At 39.3% G+C, this 26,936-nt stretch overlaps 3 protein-coding genes, 6 non-coding genes and 1 pseudogene across 9 annotated transcripts; 8 read left to right on the forward strand and 2 right to left on the reverse strand.

Moving 5' to 3' along the window:
* The first annotated feature begins 6,083 nt into the window (after positions 1-6,083).
* Positions 6,084-6,777, forward strand: LOC126786036 (histone H2B-like). Its single transcript, XM_050511737.1, has one exon. The coding sequence runs from the start codon at positions 6,150-6,152 to the stop codon at positions 6,570-6,572; it is 423 nt and encodes a 140-aa protein (XP_050367694.1). The 5' UTR covers positions 6,084-6,149; the 3' UTR covers positions 6,573-6,777.
* Positions 6,778-8,194: 1,417 nt separating this feature from the next.
* Positions 8,195-8,409, reverse strand: LOC126789660 (small nucleolar RNA U3). The gene has a single exon (XR_007671576.1). It is a non-coding gene; the product is annotated as a small nucleolar RNA U3 (small nucleolar RNA).
* Positions 8,410-9,280: 871 nt separating this feature from the next.
* On the forward strand, positions 9,281-10,229 carry LOC126786046 (organelle RRM domain-containing protein 6, chloroplastic). Its single transcript, XM_050511749.1, has 4 exons — positions 9,281-9,423; positions 9,504-9,572; positions 9,696-9,802; positions 9,971-10,229. The coding sequence occupies exons 1-4, from the start codon at positions 9,387-9,389 to the stop codon at positions 10,043-10,045; spliced, it is 288 nt and encodes a 95-aa protein (XP_050367706.1). The 5' UTR covers positions 9,281-9,386; the 3' UTR covers positions 10,046-10,229.
* Positions 10,230-10,988: 759 nt separating this feature from the next.
* Positions 10,989-11,148, forward strand: LOC126789670 (U4 spliceosomal RNA). Its single transcript, XR_007671586.1, has one exon. It is a non-coding gene; the product is annotated as a U4 spliceosomal RNA (small nuclear RNA).
* Positions 11,149-17,542: 6,394 nt separating this feature from the next.
* Positions 17,543-17,659, forward strand: LOC126789673 (U5 spliceosomal RNA). Its single transcript, XR_007671588.1, has one exon. It is a non-coding gene; the product is annotated as a U5 spliceosomal RNA (small nuclear RNA).
* Positions 17,660-19,074: 1,415 nt separating this feature from the next.
* LOC126789665 (small nucleolar RNA U3) lies at positions 19,075-19,285 on the reverse strand. The gene has a single exon (XR_007671581.1). It is a non-coding gene; the product is annotated as a small nucleolar RNA U3 (small nucleolar RNA).
* Positions 19,286-20,619: 1,334 nt separating this feature from the next.
* On the forward strand, positions 20,620-20,814 carry LOC126789643 (U2 spliceosomal RNA). The gene has a single exon (XR_007671558.1). It is a non-coding gene; the product is annotated as a U2 spliceosomal RNA (small nuclear RNA).
* Positions 20,815-21,912: 1,098 nt separating this feature from the next.
* Positions 21,913-22,072, forward strand: LOC126789703 (U1 spliceosomal RNA). Its single transcript, XR_007671616.1, has one exon. It is a non-coding gene; the product is annotated as a U1 spliceosomal RNA (small nuclear RNA).
* A 279-nt stretch (positions 22,073-22,351) lies between these two features.
* On the forward strand, positions 22,352-23,169 carry LOC126786048 (uncharacterized). The gene is made up of 3 exons (XM_050511751.1): positions 22,352-22,544; positions 22,623-22,711; positions 23,021-23,169. Exons 1-3 carry the CDS (start codon positions 22,473-22,475, stop codon positions 23,136-23,138), a joined length of 279 nt encoding a protein of 92 aa, XP_050367708.1. The 5' UTR covers positions 22,352-22,472; the 3' UTR covers positions 23,139-23,169.
* A 2,199-nt stretch (positions 23,170-25,368) lies between these two features.
* Positions 25,369-26,021, forward strand: LOC126787397 (uncharacterized; annotated as a pseudogene).
* Positions 26,022-26,936: the final 915 nt, after the last annotated feature.

Below are 26,936 nucleotides of genomic sequence, written 5' to 3' on the forward strand. Positions count from 1 at the left end.
ATGTCAAACTAATTTCACATCACTTATTTTACCATTATACATGAGTTATTATACATTAAGACACTATTAAAACTTGAATGAGGTAATTATACTACTTGATATTGATATATTTGATCTGATACAAGTCTAGCTATTTATAGGAATTGATTTGAACTTTAACACTATCACTAATGATGAATCATAGTTGTTCTAGCACCATGAGTAACATGTTTGTTGCTTTACACAACTCACACACAGCTCACTTATGCTAACACTCCCCCTCAAGTTGGCGCATACACATCAACCATGCCCAACTTGCAAAATGAGTCATAAAAAGCCTTCTTGGACACTCATTTGGTAAGTATATATGCAAGTTGCTCTTCTGTAGGAACAAACGGAAAACAAATGATCTTAGCGTCTAACTTTTCTTTTATAAAGTGACGATCAACCTCTACATGTTTTGTACGATCATGCTGCACAGGATTCTGTGAAATATTAATTGCTGCCTTGTTGTCACAGTACAGTTGTATAACACACTTAGGTTTAACACCCAAATCTTGTAGCAAATTCCTAAGCCACAACAACTCGCACACTCCCTGAGCCATACCTCTGTATTCTGCTTCAGCACTAGATCGAGCTACCACATTTTGTTTCTTACTCATCCACGTAACAAGGTTACCTCCAACAAAGGTAAAATACCCTGATATGGACCTCCGATCTGTAATATTTCCAGCCCAGTCTGCATCTGTGAAGCCACAAACCTCAAAGATATTGTTGTGATTAGAAAACATTACTCCTCTCCCCGGAGCTGACTTCAAGTACCTCAAGATCCTTACAACAGCATCCATATGGTCCTCACTGGGATTATGCATGAACTGACTTACTACACTTACTGCATACGCAACATCTGGTCTGGTATGTGATAGATAAATTAGGCGTCCGTCTAGCCTCTGATAACGGGGTTTGTCAGTAGGGACTTGATCTGGATACTCTGTTAACCGATGGTTCTGCTCAATAGGAGTATCAATGGGAGTGCAGTCCAACATACCTGTCTCTGTTAGTAGATCAAGGATGTACTTCCTTTGACACAGATAGATGCCATTGCTTCCCCGGGCTACTTCAATGCCTAAGAAGTACTTGAGTGTACCTAGGTCCTTCATCTCAAACTCTGTGGCAAGCTGTTTCTGTAATCTATCTACCTCAACAGTATCATTCCCAGTAACTACCATATCATCAACATATATAATTAGGGCTGTTACATTCCCTTGTTGATGTTTGAGAAATAACGTGTGGTCTGAATTATTTTGTCTGTAGCCAATTTTCTTCATGAATTGTGAGAATCTTCCAAACCAAGCACGAGGTGACTGTTTAAGACCATACAAAGACTTTCTCAATCTGCATACGGAGTTACTTGGGGAAGCGGTCATATATCCAGGCGGAAGATCCATGTATACTTCCTCTGTTAGTTCTCCATGAAGGAATGCATTCTTAACATCAAACTGCCTAAGTGACCAGTTCGAGCTCAGCAAAAGGGAGCAATACCCGAATAGTGTTTATCTTTGCAACAGGTGCAAACGTCTCATCATAGTCTATGCCATATATTTGGGTGAGCTCCTTTGCTACTAGGCGTACTTTATATAGACTCACTGACCCATATGGATTATGCTTCACTGTAAACACCCAATGACATCCCACAGCCTTCTTGCCATGTGGTGGAGATACAAGCTCCCAAGTATTGTTCTTTTGTAATGCTTTCATCTCTTACTCCATTGCTTTCCTCCATTTTGGATCTCCCAAATGCATTCTGCACTTTGTTAGGTACTCATACAGTAGATATTTGATTCACAAATGACTCATATGACTTAGATAATCTTTTGGTAGATATAAAATTGGCCACTGGATACTTGGCTTTAGTCTGAAGTGTATGTTCATATTTTTTTGTTGGTTGTCCCCGAGTAGACCTATTTGGCAAAACATATTGTCAGTGGTATGAGAGACATGAGGGGCAGTTGTGTTATAAGCTTCTGGTGCCTCAATCTCTTGAGTGGCGACCTTCGGTGGTGCCTGTGTGGCTGACATATTGGTAATCTCAACGGAACCTGTTACCATATCGACTGGCTCACTTGTCTCCCCCTCTCCATGATACAGCTCTTCAAAATATGAATTCTCCCCCTGAAGAGCAATATCAGAAGAGGAAAAATAACTCATCTCCTCAAAAAGGTAACATCCATAGTGACATAGTACTTCCGAGTAGGGGGATGATAGCACCGGTACCCTTTCTGATGTCCTCCGTACCCAACAAACACACACTTAACTGCCTGGGCATCCAACTTAGAACGCTGATGTTGTGGAAGATGTACAAAAGCAACATAACCGAAAACACGGGCAGAAAGATTATGAAAAGAGGGTAATGAGACATGAGATGCAAGCACCTCATAGGGAACTTTCCCCTGAAGGACACGAGATGGAAGATGATTAATAAGGTGGGCGGAAGTAATGACAGCATCACCCCAAAGGTATTTAGGCATGTGGGCACTAAAGAGAATACATCGAGCCATATCAAGTAAATGACAATTTTTTTCTTTTAGAAACCCCATTTTGCGCAGGTGTGTAAGGACACGTTGTTTTATGAACAATCCCATGTGTGTTAAAGAACTCTTGAAAGACATGATTCACATATTCCCCCCCATTATCAGAACGAAGAACTCGAATGGTGGCATTATATTGTGTTTGGACAGAGGTATGGAAGGAACGAAAAGCTGGAAAAACCTCATCTTTATTTTTAAGAAGAACAATCCCTGAAAGACGTGTGCAATCATCAATAAATGACACAAAGTATTGCATTCCTAATACAATAAACTCTTTAGAGGGTCCCCAAACATCAGAATGGATTAATTCAAAAGGAAGAAAACTTTTAGGAGAAGTACTAGGGGAATAAGTAGATTAATGACTCTTTCCTAAAACACATGTCTCACAACATAAACAAGACTCGTCCACACTAATAAATAAAGTAGGCATGGATTTTTTCATAACACTAAAAGATGGATGTCCTAAACGACGATGCCATAACCAAACTTCACTTAGCTTATCAGAAGTGGAGAGTAAAGTGGTCCGAGACTGTCCCCCTGGTTTGTCCCCTGCGTATGTCAGATCCAGATGAAACAACTGGCCCCTCAGATACCCCCGACCAATTACCCGTCCGGTGAGAAGATCCTGAAATATCACATACATAGGAAAAAAGGTCACAGAGCACTGAGTGTCAGCGTTCAATTGGGGAACAGATATCAAATGATGAGATAAAACAGGTACATAGAGTACATTGTGAAGCTCTATGGTGGGAGTAATACGAACAGACCCTGTCCCTAATACGGGAAATACCTCACCATTAGCATTAGTAACATATGGTACGGGTTGAGGTGACAATACGGTAAAATAAGATTTTTCATAAGTCATATGATCAGATGCACCATAATCAATAATCCATGTATCAAAACTAACAGAATGAGAAATATTGAAAGCCATACCAATTTGACCACGGCGAACGACGGAGGCTGTAGGTGCTCCTCCAGCAGTATGATGATCATGCCCAACCATACCATAGATATCAGGTTTCGGAACTAATTCAAGAGCTGCTTTAGCCCGGGGAAGATAATTAGGTCTCTTAGGCCTAAGGTGTGGATATAATTTCCAGCAGGTCGCATGAGCATGGTTAGTATCATGGCAATAAGAGTAAGGAGGACGAGGCTGATTCCCGAAGCCTGGTGGTGGTCCTCGTCGGTGAAGGGGAGCTGAAGGTGCTTGTGGAAGGGGTGGTGCCGGAGATTGAGCATGAACAGTGAGACTGGAAACGACAGCCGGTGCCTGAAGAATACTCTCCTGCTGAGACACATCCTTTCGGATATAGGTGAAAGCGATGAGTAGGCTAGGTGGTTCGGTCATTCGGAGTAATTCGCATTTCGCACTGGTATGCTTTGCATCAAGACCCTTTAAGAAATGGTGAACTAGTTCAAGCTCCTTCTCCTTTTGGTACCAAACAATATCCTCTTGATTTTTTATCATGCAAGGACGTTTCACATCAATCTCAGCCCAAATATTCTTTAGTTTGGTGAAATAGTGCGCCACCGGTTGCCCATCCTGATGTATTGTCAAGGCTGTGCACATTAACTCATGAACCTGTATGAAATCAGAATCATTAGTATATAAGCCGGCCAGTGTCTCCCGTATTGCCTGCGCAGTTGTACATGCCTCCACCATATCAACTATCTCATCATTCATAGCTTTCCACAAGACAGACATAACAAGACCATCATCGACGTCCCATTTATTGTAGGCTACAATATTCTTAGGACTAGGAGCTTTAGTGACGCCGGTGACATGTCACATCTTGTGCATGCCTCGAAGATGAGCAGCCATAAGTCGTTTCTATTTACGGAAATTGGTTCCGTTGAGTTTGGCGCCTCCAAATGAACCACTGTCAGAACCTTTGACAGATACTTCAAAGGTCGGAACATCAGGAAGCTGAGAACCCTCCGCTTCGTGTCCAGAACCCATTGAAAAAGAAAACAATGTAAAAATAAGGGATTAGACCGCAAAAAAATACAAGAAATGGAGAACAATCTGTCGCCGATGCACTTGCATTGTCGGTGAGTATACACTGACTGAAGATAGCCGGACCGTGTCGGGTTGAATTGACCGGGTCGGGTTGCGTTGACGGGTCGGGTCGGATCCAGGTCAAATCTTTCTGGGTCGGGTCAGATATGGTCGGGCCGGGTCGAAATGTTTATGGGCCGGTCGGGTTGAAATTTGACCCGGGTGGTATTTAGGGTTGAGGCTCCGACAGAATCCCCAAACCTTAGAAAAAACTTCCCAAACCTAATTCGATCCGAAAAATTTGTGGAAGGGGCGGCGCGGTCGAATGGCGACGTCGGGGGTAGCAGCAGCGGCGGAACGGCGATGGCACTCCGTCTGCGGATCGATGAGCGTCGGAGTGCGGAGGGCAGCGACTTCGGGCCGAGCTATGGTGACGACTCCGGGCCGAGTGCGGAGGGCAGCGACTTCGAGCCGAGTGTGGTGGACATCGACGAACGAGGAGTAGCGGAAAGTTGACGGCAACGTCGAGAGACGCCGGAGTGTGGCGGTGAGCACGAGAGGACGACGGCCGGAAAGAAAACAGAAGAAAAAAGGAAAAGAACAGAGCGTTTAGGCTCTGATACCAACTTGAATGAGATAATTATACTGCTTGATATTAATATATTTGATCTGATACAAGTCTAGCTATTTATAGGAATTGATTTGAACTTTAGCACTATCACTAATGATGAATCTTAGTTGTTCTAGCACCATGAGTAACATGTTTGTTGCTTTACACAACTCACACACAGCTCACTTATTATGCTAACATTAAATTCTCCCATGCGGACTGATATTAGGCTTAATAACAAAAAAACTGCACTTAATTTAGATGTAGTAATGCTCTTTTGTGCACTTGAGATTAATGTACATATAGTGAATTAGTAAATAATTTATCTGTCATCATACTTTAATTATGTAGAATCTTTTCAAAACAATAATTAATGAAAATGACAACTTTAAGATTACAAACACAATTTGAAATACAACACATGATCAGTCAAAATTGCAAAAGTGTCTCTTCATGTATCTGGAATACCAACACTTCAGCAAAATAATCCTAACCTTTGTTTCCATATGCAAGAACCTCAAGCTTTCAAAATCTTCGTGCTCACTTTAACCAGGATGCTTTCCAGCATTGCATGATACAATGAAATTATATGTCATATAATCTTAACGAAGTAATCTGAGAACTCTCCATCAACCAGTTTGAAGTTTGAACAAATGGCCTTGATTTCAAGAAGGCTCCTTAAGCCCCAAAAGTTTTATGTTTTCTCTAGCATTTTGTTTTTCGTAAAAACTACCCCATCCAATCTCTGCCGTCGCTTCTGAAACTTTTTCAGAGACAAATGGGCGGCTGTAACCTACCCGCTCTAGCGATCCTCGTGAAACCTCATCACCCAATAAAATGCGACCCGCCCCACATATAAATATAAGCTCCCATCTTCCTCAGCATTGAAATAGTATCCCAATTCCCAAATCAATTACGCCAACTCTCGAATATTCCACCAAACCTTCGATCCCACTCTTCCTCAAATCCGATGGCACCCAAAGCAGAGAAGAAGCCGGCCGAGAAGGCCCCGGCAGAGAAAGCCCCGGCGGAGAAGAAGCCCAAGGCCGGTAAGAAGCTTCCCAAGGAGGCCGGAGCGGCAGCCGGAGACAAGAAGAAGAAGAGGAACAAGAAGAGCGTGGAGACCTACAAGATCTACATCTTCAAGGTCCTCAAGCAGGTCCACCCAGACATTGGGATCTCCAGCAAGGCCATGGGCATCATGAACAGCTTCATCAACGACATCTTCGAGAAGCTTGCTCAGGAGTCCTCTAGGCTTGCGAGGTACAACAAGAAGCCGACGATCACTTCTCGGGAGATCCAGACTGCTGTCAGGCTTGTGCTTCCTGGTGAATTGGCCAAGCACGCTGTCTCTGAGGGGACTAAGGCGGTGACCAAGTTTACTAGCTCTTGAAGGATATGCGTTGTGAATTTAAGCTCTATTTGTTTATGATTAGGGTTTATAAAATTAGTAATGAAGTTTTAATTTCGTTTTGTCTATGGAGGGATCCCTAAGAAATGAAGTACTGTGGTTAAGAACAATAATAGCCTCTAACTATGGGTTTGATTTAGTTTGTTTCTGAACTAATCTGTTTCAATTCAAGTCAGCCTTGCGATGACTTTGGTTGACTTGGTTTTCCCCGTTGTATTTCAATTCAGCATCGTATACTCTCAATATCTGAAAATGCTGTTGTCCAAAGAAAATATACTTGCACAAAAATGTTGTAATTGTGATGGTGAATGGTGATGGGTGATGACCCCAATCCTAATCGTCAATTCTGTAATTGATATTGACTACAAACCTATAATGGATTCCTAGCTCTGTTACTTTCTGCCCTGTTCTGAACAATGTAGAATCCTCTGAAAGTTATTTGAAGTTTGTTCACTTTGATCCTTATTAAAATACAACAATGATTTCGCAGCAGGATTTCCCGAGTACATTCTTCGGAAGCACCCGTGAACTATTTTTACCACTGAATTCAGTAGAGCCCTTACTCATGTACAATTGCTACAACACATTTGTCATTTTGTTTGCTACCTAACAAGTTTGTCTTCTGCGTCACTTGTTTTTTTTATTGTTGTTTCTCTGGTGTTTACACCTTGGTAGTGTACAAATATGATCCCGACTTGGAATTGATGTTAATCTACTGTAACAATTAGGACCAGTTTGTTTTTCATTCCACAAAAAACTGTTTAACAAGATTGGGAAGTTCTGAGTGGTATAAGTGTATAACATACCAGGCCTTCTTGGCTGCGGAGGTCCGCACTAAGATTTTGGTGCGGATTTCCATCTTTTTACCACTTTTTGATCGAATTTTCTCATCTCCACCGTCTAGTATCTAGATAATATTGTGTAGATCATCTCTGCAAAATTTCAGCCAATTTGGTAATCGTTAAGTCACTCAAAATTGTGTTTTTCTGTTAAAAATATGAACGGTAATGGTTCGACAGAATTCGGTCCGTCCATTTGTTATTCGATTTTGAGGGCCTTAGCGATTACCAAATTGGCTGAAATTTTGCAGAGATGATCTACACAATATTATCTAGATACTAGACGGTGAAAATGAGAAAATTCGATCAAAAAGTGGTAAAAAGATGGAAATCCGCACCAAAATCATTGGTGCGGACCTCCTTAGCTGAGAAAATCCGTATAACATACATCAAGTATTCCATTCCCTTGCTATATATTAGCAGGATTCTATTCATCTCACTTTGCAGTGGCTTTGCAATCAAAACTTGAGAGTGTACGGTAGAACCAGAAGTATCTTACCTGAAATATGCTGCTTGTGCATCAATCACTAATTATTGTTTTCTAGTTGTTCTGTAACCTTTGTTCACAGGTGATCAAATGAGTTAAAACAGACCAAAATGTAAAGCAAATTTTACCTTCAGCTCCATAATGTCAGTGATTTCATTTGCAGGTCAATGAATTCATAATCATTAGGCATCAGTCAGTGTCTGAAAATGGGCCTCTTCTGGGCCTCGGAGCATCCATGTTGAATTGGGAAAGTTAAAAAGAAAAGAAAAAGAGAGGGCAACCTGTCAGACAGCCAAGCGACCACCCCAGGAGGGCCTGAAGCCCAGCTGAGAACGATCATCTACAGCCATAGCAATCCAGAAATTGCCAGCCGTTAATCACGCTCTGATCGCATGGCTATGATTCATCCACCAGGTTTAGATTCCTGTCTCCTTAGAAATCAAGGATACAGATGTACGATCCTATAGAACAGATCCTGTTCAAGTAAGGTCGTGAACCATCTACACTATCTGCTATATTTGAACAACCCAGTTTTTCACTTGCTTTAGATGTGGGAGCCTTCCTTCACTAATGTCACAGCTCCTGACTTGGCACCTGCTTTCTTTTATACCTTAGCTCTTACCGCATCACTAATATGGTATGGCTTAAAATCGCAGTGTCCACATTCCAACGAATTCACAGAAAATTACACAACCAAAGAAGCTAACGATGTACCAATCGGAGAACTGCGAGTGCTGAAATTTGGAAATGCAATATTTGTCTAGTTTATTATTCCAAAGCCTAAAAAGAGCCAGGGCCTTTGATTTTGATTCAGCATCAGAGTATTGAAATCGCAAGAAGGGGCATGTTATTCAGATCATATCCTTTAGACAGATTGAAATGGTCATGGTTACTCGACATATATAAAGCTGACTCAGAATGAAGTCAGATATGAGGCATCCTAGCTTACATATTATCAGAGCGGAGTGTGCAATGGTTGTTGCGTGTTCCAAAATGGCTTTGTGGTTTTGTTTTGATAAGCAGCAGGAAGGCATGTACTGATGTACAAATGATTTCAGAATGATGCAAGTTAGTAGGAACTTCACACATGATACTCGCATAACGTCTAAAAACAAATCTCCCATATCATTACATCGTGCAAAAATCAGACTACTACGATCAGTGAACTCTTGATCACAAGTTTTCGTTGTTGAAGTGTTTGCTTCACTATCATGTCACTGGTTATGATCACTGAATCCACTGCTAATCGATGACAACATAAATTTACACGAGATGGACAAGAGGCCCAAATGAAAGTTCCAAGCTAATTAGGCCCGACAACTCTTCATCAAAGAGAGCTCGACTTCAGAGTCTCACACACCACCATAGGTTAGCCTCCGCAACCAGAAGCCGCTTGAAGTTCGGGAAGCTGAATAGAAGTGTCTGAGGATTATCAGAAGAGGTCTTTCGATTTGGGTTTTTGGCATAGAGATGGCTAAAAGATTAAGCTCGACGCTCTTTGTTAGCAGTACTCACTCCCGCTCTCACTGTTTATATATTTCGGGTTTCACATAAAACCATGGTTTGATCCTTTGCTTTGTGGCTTAGGATTATCATTTTACACCACTCAGGACAAACTCAGGCAGATGTTTTCACCTTTTGGGGCTGTCACGGAAGGTAATTCTAGTTCCCAGAACTATTTTCTCCAAATGATTAGTTCTTCATCTATCTATTTTCCCAGAACTTAATTTTTGAAAATTTGTGACCAATGTTTTACCTTTGTGTTTCGTTTCAATTCAGCTAGGTTAGTTATAGACCGTGAAACTCGAAGGCCCAAAGGTTTTGGTTTTGTGACATACGAGTCTGAGGCTGAGGCACAGAAGGCTCTGAAGGTCATGGATGGCCGGGTAAGTTTCTCTACTTTATACCATTCCAGGATCTAGAAGCCAATTCATAAGTATATGCTATGAACAACAACATTGCATTTCTGATACAGAACTTTGAAAATTTATGATTGTGTTACTGTAAGTGATTTTGGTCTTGTTTGTGATAAGCCATTATTAATGTTTGTGCAGATGATTGATGGGAGGTTGATTTTTGTTCAAGTTGCACAAAATGAAAGGCAAACCGAGGATAATAGCTCTAGATAGTCCTTTTTGCAAGTTTCCAAATTGGGTAGATTAGTATGCTGTTCAATATGTGATTATTAGCTCTTGATAGTCATGATATTGTCTATTGTGATATACTAAAAACTATCCAGAGGATATCTGCTCTTGAAAGTGTTTTGAACTCCTTATTCACTTTGACCTTCTATAATGTTATTCTGATTTCACAGCAGCAACATTTCTGTAGATTGTACTTTGTAGTCTTTCTGTTAAGGCATGATTGAACTTCTGTTGAAGGCATCTTTTTTACTGAAGTTAATAGAGCATTTGCTCATGTACAGGTAATTGTTTTCTACCTCTGTCGTTATAACTAGGCTGCCTTCTGCATCAGAGAGTTGTAATTACACCTTTTCTTGTATAGAATTTTGCTTCTTTACTGTATTGGTGTCCTTATGCCTTTGATGTGTCGATACATCTCCTTTTTCTGCCTCTTGAGTTGTTCACTTTGCAATCAACGTTGATAGTTTCAGTAGGACAGGAATCAGTGTCGGAGGTCTTGTGCATGGTGATATTCCAATATATTCGGGCTGCTAATTATTGATGCCCAGTTGTCTTGTAACTCATGTTCATAGTCCATGGCCCCAGCTCCTTGTAATTTTTTTTTTCAGATATATAGAATCTGAATAGTGTCTTTCTGACTCTTTGTATAAATAGAAGCTTAGATACTCTGAAAGTAGTCCTGTATATGGGGACTTAAGCTGATATTCATTCATCACCCGTACTCAAATGTTCACATCTCTTTGCTTTCAGTTAGTTGTGTAGCTTCTTCTTTCCGTGGTGTAGATATGCCCTGATGTGCACCACATTGCTTGCTTCTTGTTATAGCCCTTCCTGGTTGTAGATGGAGTTTGAATAAATGTTTGTTTTTAGTACCACATTGATGAAGCTCGAGAATGTCCAACAAAAATTAGGGGGTTTGCTGTGAAGTATCTTTGCGCTTGGCGCAATGATGCAGCTAATGAGGTTCTAACCGAGGCACGTGTACAGGTCTGTGCTGGTTGAAAACTGTTTCCAAACCCCCTCCTGGGCGTTGTTCAGCCTTGTGCCCTCCAGAATTTCTGGAAAGGGTTCCCTTTGGGGTAAAGCCCTACAATTCAAATGCTAAACTTTTCTCTTCACTTGCCAATGCAATCGTGTCATAAATTACTCTTGTGCATCTCACTATGATCGTTAGACCAATGCTTCAAACAAGTAAACAAACCAGCATATAATCCTGTATCAAATATGCAGCTGTAGGATTCTTTTCAAAACCACTTGGCTGCATCATGTACACTTCCTCAGATAAAGTGCCATGAAGAAAGGCATTTTTTTACATCTAGTTGATATAGGGGCCAACAGGAGTAGGCAGCATAGGCAAGAATAAGACGCACTGTGGTGTGTCTAACCACCGGAGAAAAGGTTTCATCATAGTCAATTCCATGCTCTTGACTAAATCCTCGAGCCACTAGTTTGGCTTTATGTCTTACAATTGTCCCATCAAAATTTCTCTTAATTTTAAATAACCATTTGCAGGACACCAAGTTCTTACCTGGAGGTAATGGGACAAGAGACCATGTGTGTTGTTTCATCAGGGCATCATATTCCTCTTGCATAGCAGTTTTCCAAACAGGAATTTTTAGGGCTGTCTTGTGAGAGTGAGGTTCAGTCTCTGTAGGGTTGGAGTCTGAATTAGACATTATTGAAAGAAAACACTTTTTCTTCACTATTCCCATTTTACTTCTTGTCAGCATGGGATGCTCATTTTCTGTGATAGGAGTAAGGCCAGTGATGGGGTGAAGAACATTAGCATCATGCACTTGGAGAGTTGGTCTTGATGAGTCATAATTGACCATAACGGATACATATCCTAAACCAGGCTCAGTGTGAACAGTGAGATTGCCATTTTCCTCCTCAAAAGAGATTTCAGTGTTCACCTCAGGCTCAAACATATTACTGTTAGTTGCAACATCAGTAGAAGCAGGTATGGGAATATATGGGACATTATCAATAAATTCAGTAAATACTGGATTTGCCACATGTGGAGTAGTAATTGTGGAAATGATATTTTCTCGAGAATTTAGAGCAATAGATGGTAACACAGTATCATCATGATGAGTGGCATTCGTAGCAGGGGACGCAACACATACTGACGGACAATAGGTAGTAGTCATGGGAAAAGATGACTGACTTGTATTGACATTGGCAATTACTGATGTAGACAAGGATGATTGAGCCAAGGTGTGAGCATTGGACTGAGTAAAGCAAGGAGTAATGGACTGTAGCTCCATGTGATCTGCAGACTTTGATTGAGAGTGTTGAGGCATGGATGCAGCAGAAGCATATGGTAAGCTATTTTCCTGAAAGAAAACATGCCTGGAGATAATATATTTCTTTGTTGCAGGGCAAAAGCATATGTATCCCTTGTAACCTGCTGCAAACCCCAAGAACACACATCTTACGGTTTTAGGCTGCAATTTATTTGTTTTGTGGAGCAAAAGAGGATAGCTGGTGCACCCAAATACCCTAAGTAGATCTAGAGGAGGCACTGTATGAAACAATTTTTCATATGGAGACTGCATACACAAATTAGGAGTAGGCATCCTATTAATTAAATAAGTAGCAATTGCACATGCATGAAACCAGGATTTAGCAGGTAAAGAGGACTGTTGCAAAAGAGTGACAGCAATCTCCCTCACATGTCTGTTCTTTCTCTCACTTACCCCATTTTGCTCTGGGGTATAGGGATAAGAAATCTGATGTAAAATGCCTTTCTCATCAAGAAATTGCTTGAACTGTAATCCCATGTATTCACCACCACCATCTGATCTCAAACATTTAATCTTGTAATCAAATTGAGTTTTAACAAGAGCACTCAATGACTTGAAATAACTAAGAACTTCATTCCTTGATTTTCATAGGGTAAATCCATGTGAATCTAGTACAGTCATCAATAAACATCACAAAATACTTAAATCCATCTATGGATATGTATGGAACAGGCCCCCACACATCTGAATGTATTAGCTCAAAAGGTACTAGACTTCTGAAATTAGACTTAACAAAATGAAGTTTTGCAGATTTGCCTAACAGACATGGCTCACATAGAGATGGCTCAGTTGCTTCACTACTCTTTATATTACATTTATTTAGCATTACTCTAACTATATCATTGGAGGGATGCCCAAACCTTTGATGCCACAAGGAATGTTTAACCAATTTCCCAACAAAAGCAGTCCTTGGAGTTGAAGAAGTTGATGAAGAAGCTTGAATTGGATATGACCCTTTTGTTGACTTGACTTGTGGTAGATCAAATGGAATGGGATACAACCCTTGCTTACTTAGTCCTTGGAACAACACCTTGCCCATCTCCTTGTCCTGTACAATACACATAAATTCATCAAACCAAATTGAGCAATTATTTTGTTTGCAAAGTTGATAAATTGATAGAAGATGAGTAGACAATTCAGGGATTAGCAGAACATCATTCAACTTAAGTTCCCCTAGCATAGAGTTACTAGTGTGTGAAATTTGCATCTGTGAACCATTACCAATTTGCACAGTGTCAAAAGCAGTATAAGGAGTAAGGCTGTTAAGGTTTTGAGCATCATTAATCATGTGGTTTGAGGCGCCTGTATCAGCTAGCCAGAATTGGGGAGCATTAACAGTAGCAGCAAGCATAGCTGTACCTGGGAGTTGGAGTTGTTGGACTGTTGCTGGTCTGTAAAGCCAAAAAGATAGTAGCACTTCTCAACAATGTGATTCCTTTTTCCACAGTAAATACATCCCCCATTATTGTTTCCATTGTTTGCACTCATGTAACTCTGCACATTACCTTGCAGGTTCAGCAAGGTCCTACAAGTTCTAGCACCATGTCTAACATGGTTACAAATTTGACATGTGATGGATGAGTTGTTTCCAACATTGTTGAAAGCATTTCCATTGTTATTGAAGTTGCCACCAGAGTTAGTGTTCCCAAAGTTTCTGCCACCAAAGTTTGGCCTTGCATTGCCCCTGCCTCCTCTATTAGCATAGAAGCCAGTAAACTGTGGCATATTTTCATTTACAGGAAAGTGTTGCACATAATTAAGACCATGTGGAATGGCTTGAACATGAACAAATGGCTGTTGAGCAAGAGCATGCCGCAAGATAGTCGGAGGCTGAGTTGGCAACACGTTGTAAGATCCCTGAGAAGTAGAAGGAAGTGTAGAAAAGCCAGGAGGCACCAGAGGTGCAAGTACATGTGATGATACCGATTGAGTTTGAATTGCAGAGGCATTAGATGAGCTTGAGGGTGAAGCTTCATGAGTTGATGCCACCATAGCAGTGAGAGGAATAGAGGACTGGCTCTCGGCCTCGATATCAGCTTCTGCAGCTTGTAGGAGAGTTTTAAGTTCCCTCATGGAGCAAGTAACAAACTGAGCACGAATAACAGTTTTAATGGCTGCGAATTCTGCATGCAAACCCCTCAAAACAGTCACAACAATATCTTCATCATCAACTTGGACCCCCACAGTTCCAGTGCATCACGAGCTGTCTTGTCAAGATAGGTCTCAACATCATCTGACCCTTTTCGTAGATTCTGCAATTTTGACTTGAGCTGTAAGATGTTTTGACGGTTTGGAGCAGCAAACTTCATCTTGAGGTTCTCCCACATCTGAGCAGAGCTCTTGCTGCCAACAACATGCTTCATGGCCTTGGGGCTGAGGGTTTGACTAATCAAGTTGATGAGATTCTTGTCCTGTCTCTTCCACAATGAGTATGCAGGGGATTCAAGAGTGACTGTAACATTACCATCAGAAGATTGAACAAACTGCTCTGGACATGGGAGTGAACTATCAACATAACCCAACATGTCGAGGCCATCAAGAAAGGACTGCATTCTGAACAACCAAGTGGGATAGTTTGTGTCATCAAGAACCACATTTGGGAGAAACAAGGGTGTTTGAGAAACAGTCTGAGAGTTCTCAAGAGTAGGTGACGGGTTGGGTGGTGAGTTTGTGTTGTTTTGAGGCATGGTGAGGGGTTAAGGAAGTAAATCTGCAATGACAAAGACTAAACAAGAGATGTGACAACTCAAACTAAAAGAAAAGTAGATCTACGAAAAGCAGGAGACCTTAATAGATCTGATAATTTCAAGACTTAGAAATTGTAATAATAACTTATTTGCCAAAGATAATTCAGACAACTTCAACAGTCATTGAATATAAACTAGCTCATAGTCAAAGCAGTTTTGGAATATCATAAACTTGATGAAAAGATGCAGATCTGATATGAATAAACTTATCTGAAGTAGAATAGCATAATATTAGACTAAGAACTCAATGAGATTTCCCGGATCTAAACCTGAGGCTCTGGTACCATAATAGCTTTGAGATAAACTGAAATATTTGATAAACTTCAAAGAAGTAGAGTTGCAACTTAGAGGCCGCGACACTCAACTCTAAACTATTTATACAAGAGAAAGACCAGTTGAGTAGTGGACATATGTCTCACAACTAGAGGGCACTAGAAGCTTTAGAAAGATCGGGAAAAGTCTTGGAGAGAAAGTAAAAGAAAGTTACATTTATATTACATTCCTAATAGTATGCAGCTTCATGGATGCATCATACATATGCTCCAGTTATATATGCAACCTGCTCCATCTGCCAAATCAAACATCAAATGAAAGATATCGATCAACTAGAAACTTTGAATGACTGCAGTTATACAAAAGACAGGTCAATTTCAGTTGGGGTCAATTATAGCTTACATAATGCATTGTATCAACAAAATAACCACTTATATTTCTATGCAGGACACCAACTTCTTTTATAGAGTTAAATTATTACTCATCAGTCATAGCACTATTATGCTTGCACATCTGCACAGTTAAGGTTGTAACCAGACAATCTTACTCTCATGTGTGTATCATGGTGATAACAAAATGGAAACCAATGTAAGTATATATAAGGGGTATTTCATTATACACCCAATTTTTTTATCCCGTTTTAAACTAAACTCACTCTCACTTTATGCTAAATTATTAGCTTTTATTTTAAGAAAAATTACACAAATTGCCACAATTTAAATCTGTTAAATATATATAAGTCAACTTCTAAAAATAACGTCAACATTAAATACCTTAATTATAGATTTTTTTAATTGTAATTTCATTAAATTTGTCATAATTGCCAAAATGATTGAGTTTTCCTAATTGAAATGTTTTAATGTATTTTATTTTCAGTAGTCTAAACTTTCTAATTTAGAGGTATTTAAATATTTTGTCTAACTAACAACTGATTTAAAATATTTACCTATATATTATGATTATATTTTCTCATCAACCTATTTCTTAGATATATATATATATACACACATATTATACCATTGTGAGTTAACCATGACTATTCAATAGGTACATGGTCTTTAAACCCTTTTTCTTTGTATGATATCTAGATAATAGATTTTTTGTTAAAGATTTCTTTGTTCTCTTTGTTAGATTACTTACTATACTATACCTATAATTGAGGGAATAACATCTTACACGTAGTTAGGTTAAATTCGATTTTTGTCTAATGTTAGAATGACAGTATAGTCAATCAAAAGTACATATTGGGTGTAGATTAAATAAAATTAGAGGTATGGATTTAGTTTTAAAAAGGTGCTCCATTATTGGGCTTATCTCTAATTTTCTCTATATAATTATTAATTTGATTTTCAAATTTTATATGGTTTGTCTTTTAGAGTTAAAGAAACCTTAACCTCTTGCACTTTTTATTATAAAATATGAAGGATTACTGATGTACTAACAAAAGTGGAACCAATAGCTGAAATCAAACAAAGAATTACTGCCAGCAAAACAGGTACAATGTATTTCATATAACTTTTTATCGATATAAGCTTCAATTCTGATATTATCTTTGTTTCATATTTTCAGTGGTTCAACAAGCAAAGAGAGTGAATCCCTTTACATCAAATACATCAACATTAACGGCATTTTTGCTTAAAAGCAGTTATTGTAATAGGGATGTAGAATCCCCTTCTTCTGTAAGTAGGATGCAGGGCCTTTTGCATTGCTTTTGTGAATGTATATATAATCAATATAACAGTTGCGTGTTTATCATATCTTTTAAGTTTTATATGTTCACCAGATATAGTCCCATGTATGACTTTGGCTACTTCAACTGAACAAACAAGTCTCGACCGAATCCTCTCCTGATGAGTACCCCGCGGCGGAGCGCGGGCTCCTTGCTAGAAAAAATTATAATAATTTCGCATATGCGTGTGTTTATATGTAACAACTAAGCCTACATAATTACATGTAGAAGCAATTGACTTGTAAATTGTAATTACGACATCAACATTCAACAGCATCTCTAACTTCCCTGAAATGGGTGAGTGTAGGTGGAGAACTGAGTGCAGGAGCAATAGTTTGGGGTCTATATCCCACACTGGAGAAAGAGAGAAAAACAGTCAAGTGCGAGTGGTATAATTCGAAGCATCTTGATTCCAGATAACTCACGGAGCCATGCGTTGAGCACATAGCGAACTATTCTTTCGCCTTTTACTAAAGAATACCGTGTGCGCGGCGCTTTGAATGGCATACGCCTATTTTTGGAAGGGTGTACCTCTGTGGGTGCCCCTCAAAGTTCACTCAATATATTTTTTAACAAAGTACCACGGTTGCATTTCTGTGGAGTGTTAACACATAAGTGTCCATAACTCAGTTGGCCATTGAAGATTTTTCCACAATACTAGTTTATGTAGGATTTGATGCATGTATTAGTTCTTGATGTATATGGGTTGATGAATTTCGAATTCAATCAGATAAAAGGACTAATATGATACAGTTCCATGATACAGATAAATCACTGAATAAAAACAGATGAACTGATCTTACATATTTGTATCCCAATGGCCTATTGTAGGACCTACAGTGCACCCTTTGAACTCTATCCTCACCTTGGAGTTCTGCGTAATTCACGTTCGTACATTTCAAACATGCAATTCATTATCATTTGCTGTTTTTTTAGCTATTAATATTTATTATAAACAACGGATTCAAGGTTCTACTCTTACAGATTCTTGAACATGCAAGAATCGGTGAACAGTCCACTATGCAAAAGAAACCCAATGCCAATGTTAAGATACAGGTCTTCATTCTAAATCAGATTTTAGAAATAGTCATGGACACTGATGATACACTAATAAGAGTGCTATAATGGACTAGTAAAAAGGACAACTGGGTCCAATAATCTATACCATACCATTTACAAGTAACAGAATTGACTAGTAATGTTGAAAAAAGAAACATAAGAAATACAAAATGAAAACTTGCAATGAAATGCTACTAAAAGTCTAAAACTCACCAAAATTTGACTACAGCGTTATGAAAAAATATGGCAAAAAAAAAAAAATCAATATAGAGAAAGATGTATCAAACCAAAATGCATCACCAAATCCAATACAAAATACTTATCAGTACTGACATAATCTACTCTGAGCAGGGAGAGGCTCTCATATTGGAATGGAAACCAGAGAGAAGATGGATATGCAGGAGTGCTACCAGAACTTAATCCCGGACCTGAACCTGTATTTCAACTTCTACCAGAGCCATTTCTACCTAATCTGCATATTAATCCACTTCAAGCAATAGTTGGTAATAATGCTGTAACAGTACCTCAACCTCAACCACTTGATCTTCAGGGGAATGATGATGGACCACCTCTACTGGAAGGGGATGATGACTGCAGATGAAGCACCGGGAGTCTGAGAGTGGTCATGATCTTATACCAGAGCAGCTTAGAATCTGAACCTGATGCTGTACAACACAAAACTCGAAACTGTTATTTTGGTTACTGGAGGCACTAGCTAATTGCAATGAAAGTTGAAGCTGCATAGTCTGGACTCTGGAGCTGTGTACAAGTTCTTGCACCGCAGACTGGAGTATATGGTGACAGGAGTGAAAGATATGGAAATTGTTAATAGAAGTAAAATGGGCATCTCACTAAAATTCGTTATGCCTTGTATAACATGGACAAATTTTCACAGAAGAACTCTTGTGCATATGATCACAAGGAAACAATTGCTGAAAGAAAAAAAAGCTCAGTAGTTCAGTATGAAACCAAAATCATTGTCCACCAGCCGTTAATCACGCTCTGATCGCATGGCTATGATTCATCCACCAAGTTTAGATTCCTGTCACCTTAAAAGTCAAGGATACAGAAGTAAGATCCTATAGAACAGATCCTGTTCAAGTAAGGTCGTGAACGCTTTACACAAGCTGCTTTACTTAAACTTCGGAGGACTTCACTTGTTTTCAATATTTGATGCCTTTTCCGTCTCTAATGCCCCAGCCGGGCAGCCGTGTGGACTACTTGCAGTGTTTGCTTTGACCCTTGTGTTACATCACTATACTAGTGAGGCAGAAAATCTCACTTCTGTTATTCCCAGCTGATACTATCTGGGAATCTTCTCTGTCCATATTTGAAAATCTGTATAAAAATCATGTGATAATTAATAACCATATATGGGCAACTTCTGAGTTATTCCTTAGAGACGAGTTTCTTTCCCTCCTTTTTTATTGGTTTGATCAGAGTCAACATTGTCCACGGCTCTACCACGTTTGCTGGGGTCGTATATGAATGCTCACTTTGCAACTATTTAGACTGAAATTAACGCCCTACATTTCAATCCTGAGCAGCAGACAAACAATATCTCAATCTAAATCAGAACCCTATGTGAAACTATTATCTTTATTTGGCCGAGAAAATATAGACATATCATGTTCTTGTTGTGTTGCTCCTTGTTTTAGAGTTGTGGATATGACCTGATGTGCATAATCCTGATACAAAAAGAGAGATATATAATCAAGTACGGAGTCTGATCTAGAGAGAAGTGTGAGCTAGCCTGTTAATTTAACCAAAGAATCTGTCCACATCAAGGATGTTATTCATCTAAATGAAAATCGATATCGAATGATAATTTACTCTTTCATATATGGATCCTTAATTAGTTAATTATTGAAAAAGTTGAATGTAGTACTCTTGGATCTTTTTTCAAATAAGCTGAGTGTTCTGCTTAGATGATAATGATCGAAGGCTTCAGTACTAGTTAGTATACAAGTTTATAACAAAAGGGTTTCAGATGCACCTGTGCAAGCCTGCCTGTTCGAAACTTTGTATTTTATTGGAACAAAGAAATGCGAACTCATCACTCTGTCCCAGAAGTTATGGTAAACTTATGGATGATTACCAATCATGACAAGCGAAAGAACATAGTTTCTGATCAAGTTTTCGTCCACCGGTATGTTTGGACCGTATAGACTCCCAATTAAAACCATCAAGTCGAACATGTAAAACTTCATTCAATATTTTCTTGTTCTACTGCTTCATGGAGAATATGCAGCAGTATATATATAGTAGCCTTTTGACCATGCTAGACGTCACTCTGATTTATATGTCGATAATTGATATAAGTTGAGCACATACATGCTCGCATACTTATGCAATTTCTTAGTCTTTGTTGTCCCACACCGCTTACACAAGGGAGAGAAGAGAACTCAGGAGGTATAAATGGGGAGATGTTGAATAGAAACACTCATACCTTTCTCGGCCTTTTGGCTAAGATCAAGTGTAGTATCTGTTCTTATCAGTTTAATATCTGATATGTGGGTCAATGATCCACACGATATTAAATTAATTTTTTTTAAGGGCCAGTCCATCACAATAGCTTGCTATTGGGACTTGCATGTGTCGTCCTTGTGTTGCACTATTACAAGGTTTGGCTTTCCCTACCAATTGAAGTTCAATTTTTGCGTTGTTTACAGACTATGCAGACTATGGCCTAAGTTCTTGACACCGATCTGAGATGAGTTTTAGTAGTTTTATCAGATTCATAGCTTTTATCAAAGAGGATCTCAGTTACATCTTGGTGGAGGTTCTGATTTCTGATTAGTCAGAAAATCAAAAGTACAGTACAAATCCTTTCAAATGTCACGGTTGCTGTAAACGCTTTGATGCATATCAATCTAAGAACCTCAATAATAAGAGTACATATTTGAGAATCACATATATTTCCTTGAGCTCCTTCCTTATTATGAGAACGAGATAGTCTGTAATCTTGTTTGTTGTGATCTTCACAGTATAGGAATGTCTCGCAAGGCCTCCTTGACATTGCCCACACCAGTATAAAAGCACCGCACCAGCATAAACCCTAAACAATAGTTCAAGTTTGCATCTGAGCGAGTGGTTTACGCAAACCTCATAATTGAAGGATAGAAGTCAACCACATTTATGGTCAGTGCACTACAATGAGTAATAAGATCACATTCTTTCAATTGTTCAAAGATCATTTCATTATTCCTGCAGCTCACTGTAACCCTTCTCATAGTCATCCTTATCGTTTCTACGTTTCCTATAATTTAGACCAGCACATGCAAATCTACAATGAGTTTCGACAAGCCTCAACTGACAGGTTTTAGTGAGTAGCTTATAATAATCGATAAAAAAACAAACTATGTATTGCGTATAAAACACTAAATATGGGAAAGTGCTTTTGCTGCCTCATATTTGCCTTTGCATCTCTTGATTTGCTTTCTAGTTCTCACAAATGTACCCCTAAAATGCAAAATTTTCTTTGACAAACTGTGCAAGTGAAAAAGAATTCAATGCTTTTCTTCTAAAAAGAAAGCAGCTAGAAGGAGAATAGTTAGCCTTTTGGATTTGAAAATCTTCCAATCAACCCATTCAGTTATCGCAAGTAGGATTTGAGAAGCTTATTAACACATAATTCATATGCTGTAAATCTATAAATTGCAGCTTACCACATCGGATGATGAGTAGAGTAGACAAGGGTAGGACAAATAAATACGGATGGGGGGCAACCTTTAAAACATACTTACCTGGACGGGGTCAATGTGCGATCAAGAAGACTCATGGCCTAGGCTAGTGACCTCCATTGCACTGCGGAGGGGTGCTCGCTTAAGATCTCCCCAAGTGGGAGAGTCTACGTCATAATTTATTGCAGGGGGGTTTGCGTTCGCGCAGCCCCCACAATCTAAGTTCAATCCTTGTAGTTAAATCAGCGTGAGAATAAGAACTACAGTCGGTTTTACGGTACTGTGTGTTCAAATGGTCTATAGTTGGTTTGTATGTAGAATTTAACAAATCATACAAGTACATCTAATCATCAATTACTTTGAACTTTTGAAGTCTGAGAAACTGGACCAATGTCTGCTGCTGCATCATCAGCTTAGATTTAATAAATTGAACTAGTTTGAAGCCGGTGTCGTACGGAAACTCATGAGGCAGTATCCCATTCTTGCACATTAATTGTAAGCTTGTAAATTGCAGGTCGGGTGGCGAGTAATTGGTTTTTTATTTTCCTTTTTTATCATAAGAAACTTTTGGTTCATGTTTTGGGTTTACACCAGGCCATTGATCCAAAAACCCAGATGCCTTTGAATAAAGATTTGAAGCTTGGTCCAGATGATGAAATCCATGGCTGCATCGTGGCAGGCAAAGAAGTACATGTTGCCCTATATATTCTAGTCTATTTTGTTGATTCTGTGTTATCATATTTGAATTGTTCTTTTATTCAACAGGCAAATGTTTACCGCGCAACTAAATCTGGCCAGGAAGTGGCTATCAGCCTATCAAGGTCTACAGGACATCTGTTCTGGATTTCAAGCAGGTGCGACACATTTTTAGCTTATTCTAGTGGCTAGTTATATATGACTATATAGGTGCTTATGCATCCTGAGAGCTTTTCAGAAACATGTATTTGGCACTAAGCTAAACGTGATAGTCTTAATTAAAATGTAGTATTAATTTTCTTTTGTCGTAGTTAAGTTGGAACTTTGGATGGGAAGTTTACCTTACAGCATCATAGAGAAAAGGAAAAATGAAATGGTTTACAGTTTCGAGGATTCTGAGGTGCTGGGTTTTGCACCATATGTGTTAATTTTAGTAGTTTCTGTAGTTCTTGTTGTAACAACTTCAGGGGCAGTGATAGATATGTACAAGGAGACCGCCGATACAAAACGGGATACTGCAAACACAATCCCAGGGAAATGGTGAAGGTATGGGCTGAGAAAGAAGAGAGGAATCTGAACCGGTAAGTGAATAATTTCATATAGGTTGTCATTCCCAGTAATTGATGATAATATGGGTTGGTATCTATGTTGCATGGATACGGCAAGAGGAGGCGTGTCGCCGTGTCCGACACGTTCCGACACGTCGATACGACACGATACGCATTTTTTACGTATCGGACACGCCACGTGGCGTATCGCAAAATGTTGACTTCCAGATACGTTAATCGACACGCCACGTCAGCAATGGATACGCCACGTCAGCAATTTGACAATTAAAAAAAAACCTAAAACCGAAATCTCGTTTCAGAAACACTATTTTCTCCATTTTCTGCCTCTCACTCAGTCGCAAGCTTCAAATCTCAGGCACGACTGCTCTTGATCGGGATCTCTCAAGCACCTAAGAGTCAGACACTAAGACGCAGCACCTACCTCTTTCTTGACTGTTGCAAGCTTCTCTCTTTGTCTCTCCCTCTGCCGACTGCTCTAGATTTCAATTTTCAGCTATGTTTGATTCGAATTTCACTCTTCCATTCGTGCTTTTGGGTTTCTCAAATTAAGGGTCATATAGATTTGCGCAATCGCAGAGGGCTCTGCTTCTGGAGAAAGCGCTTCTCCTCCGCTCTACATTCCCTCAGGTATAACCATTCTAGATTTTTTGTGTATTATCTTCACTTGCCATCAAATCCCACTCTTCATTTCATGTTTGTATTTGGGTCTTTCAATTTGTGCTCAAAGTCTTCAACTTTATACTAGTTATATGAAGGTTATCTGGAAAATAGCAATTGTAACTGACCCAGTTTGATAAAATCATTGGATAGTCTATAGTTGAACCTATCAAGTAAAGCTGTTGATTGATGTGTGTACTTTGAGCAGGCATTTCGAAATAGAGTTACTTGACATTTTGGCAAGCAAGGAACAGCAAGGTCGAGAGCCCCATTTTATGTTGGATCTCCTTGAGGTAATTCAATTTTTTTTTTTTACTTCTGTAAGTTCTATTCATTGAATGGGTGTTGAATGGTTGATCTGGTTTTTAATAGATAGTTGGGTACTTGGGTAGTGGTTGATCCGTAGCTTTATTTCTGTAAGTTATGTTCATTGCATATTAGTGATATTACTAAAAAGTTGTGTTAGTTCAATTATGTTTTGATGTTGGTATTTGAACCCAGACTGCTAGACTACTACTTCATTGAATTACTGTTTTAAAAGATTTCTGACTTTCCGTCAATACTCTTAGTGTCATAAGTTCATTATTTGATGATCATGATAGCAACTGAAACTGTGTAGGCAACAAGGTATAGGACTACTTGATTTTCTGCATCAAATTATGTGTAAGGGCCTTATGCTTTCATATCTTTGGGCAGTGTGTTGACAAATATCCATCTAAATTCTAAAATGATATTGGCTATTGTAGAGGTAGTGCCGTAGTGTTTGTCTAGATTGTTGATGTTGAGTATTTATTATTGAAGTAGAAGTAATTAGATGTGATGATTTAATTGTTGAATACTTTCATAAGATAAGTTCAAGTGCAACATCAACCGAACCGTCTGAACGTAGTGTTAATACCCGTAATGATTAAATTTGATAAGTTTAATTTAACTAGATTATGAGAACTTTGTAGTATAATGTTAAACTATGCACTTTGTCATTTGCATTTTGACTATTGATGTTATTAAGAGAAATATTGTTATGCAATTGATGGATTTTACAACTTTATAGTGGTATTGTTAATTTATTTTATGTATTAAAAATATATATAAATATTTTTTATTTGCCGTGTCGAAAGATGAGTTTTTGAGATTCGACGTGTCGCCGTGTCCGTGCAACATAAGTTGGTATATGTATACTGTGTACAGGATTTTGTGTATTCTGTATTTCCACTAGAATGACCTCATAATTAATGATGATACTTTGCCAGATTATTATTGCTATGCGGATATCATATCAGAAAGACAAATTTGTGCAGGCAGACCTCAGCGAGTTTAAAATACTGTATCTTGAGGTAGAATGCATCAATTGTTATTTTTTGTTCTAACTCTTGGAAGGGCGACTTGCACATCGTTGATGTTTCTTATCAGTTGAACCAGACAATGATCAAGCGAATGAGTTCCTGTGTAGAGATTGTGTCCATGTTTCTGTAAGTAATACAGAAGGCACTGACTTTTAATTTTTTTTTATTGCTATTAAAAGACAAAGTAACAATGTTCTTCCTAGTGGTGGCACACATAATTTCTTTAAGAAACAAGGTGTAGCAATCATGACGAATCGCGAGCTCTTTGATTTTATAGTTGATCTATGTATTGCTGATGAAGCAGTGGACACTCATCTGGATGAGGTCTCCAACTTTGAGAGGAGTTATATCTGCAGAGAATGACATTGCAGACTCTGTATTCGTGCAGGTGACAACAATGCAACTCTGTATCATGTTTAAACATGAATGTATGTGCATTCGAACCATTAAACGCACAGAAACTTTGGACATATTTATTTGTTTTCGCTTCTTATTCGCAGTCATACATTCCAAGGACACTAGAACATGTGAAGAATGTTGAGGAGGATGTAATACGAATAACTAGTGGTGAGGACACCGAAAACTTGTACTCTAAAACTATTACAGGACCAGAGCAGACACTTTATACAATACACCTAGATCCACCTGAGACTAAATCTGACACTACCTTGATCAAGACTACTCAAGTGAGTTAGATTCCTCATCTGGAATCATTACTCTGAATCCTCTTGACAGGAAGGTTGCTAGAAAAGATTATAGAACCTTGTGCTGCTGCTATGTAGACTGAAGCACAAGGATATCTTCTGTAACACAACACAAGACTCAGAATGGGGCTGAACTCAATGTATTTTCTCGAGTTGTGCTCAGGGATATCCCCTATATTTATAGTGGCCTAAAACTGTTAGCGTGATTCAAGGAACCAATTAAGGCGTGATTCAAGGAGAGCCAATTAAGGAGTGATTTGTGGTAGCTGTACTCTTGTTAGCTTATTTATAGAACATTTCAGTATAAGAATTAATCATCCAATATACAAGAAGCATCAGTCTACTCTTCTTGGCATCAGAGCCAATTTTTTTTTTCATTCTCTATTTTTTCTGGGTTTGTATTTTTTGGCAACCTGCAAGCCACAACAAAGCGCCGATGTTCAGCGACACAAAGCTGACATTGTTGATCTCTAACGCCCCGCACCCGGCCGAGTCCAGCCCCGGTAGCCGCCTCGAGATCCACCCCACCGACTCCTCGCTTAGGCCTTGACCATCACCTTGACTTGGCACAGGCCTTTAAGCTCATCGACAGAGACAACGACGACCTCGTCTCCACTCAACAGCTTGAGGCTCTGCTCAGCCGCCTGTTCCCCAGCCACGATGAGGTCGCCGTCATGCTCGGCGAGGTTGACCGCAATGCCCATGGCTGCATACCCCTCGAAGCTCTGTTGCACCACTTTGGGCCTTGCGAGCCGATGACCGACTCCGAGCTGAGGGAGGCATTTGAGGTGTTTGACACGGATCACGACGGGAAGATATCGGCAGAGGCATCAGCCCGACCTGGTTCCGTGTTATTTTGGTTCGTCAGTGCACGTTCACCGATAGTGCAAGTGCACCCGAGACAAGTTCATTTCAGTTTTTGTTTCTACTACATAACTACTAATTTGTTGATTGTTTTACAATGGGTTCTGGAAAAGTCGAAGAAAGTTCTCAGGTCACTGATGTTCAGAAGCTAAAAGTATCTGTCAAGAATTCTGAAAGTAGTTCATTTGGGGGAACCAGACTCAATGAGACCAATTTCCGTAAATGGAAGAGAATTATGGCAGCTCA

This window comes from Argentina anserina, chromosome 3, assembly GCF_933775445.1.
Source record: "Argentina anserina chromosome 3, drPotAnse1.1, whole genome shotgun sequence".
Classification (NCBI taxonomy): domain Eukaryota; kingdom Viridiplantae; phylum Streptophyta; class Magnoliopsida; order Rosales; family Rosaceae; genus Argentina; species Argentina anserina.

Coding starts and splice junctions, on each gene's coding strand:
- LOC126786036 (XM_050511737.1), top strand. CDS start 6,150: ATGGCACCCAAAGCAGAGAAGAAGCCGGCCGAGAAGGCCCCGGCAGAG.
- LOC126786046 (XM_050511749.1), top strand. CDS start 9,387: ATGGCTAAAAGATTAAGCTCGACGCTCTTTGTTAGCA. Junction 9,424..9,503: donor CTCGACGCTCTTTGTTAGCA/GTACTCACTCCC, acceptor TTTGTGGCTTAG/GATTATCATTTTACACCACT. Junction 9,803..9,970: donor TGAAGGTCATGGATGGCCGG/GTAAGTTTCTCT, acceptor ATGTTTGTGCAG/ATGATTGATGGGAGGTTGAT.
- LOC126786048 (XM_050511751.1), top strand. CDS start 22,473: ATGCCTTTGAATAAAGATTTGAAGCTTGGTCCAGATGATGAAATCCAT. Junction 22,545..22,622: donor GCATCGTGGCAGGCAAAGAA/GTACATGTTGCC, acceptor TTTATTCAACAG/GCAAATGTTTACCGCGCAAC. Junction 22,712..23,020: donor CTGTTCTGGATTTCAAGCAG/GTGCGACACATT, acceptor TAACAACTTCAG/GGGCAGTGATAGATATGTAC.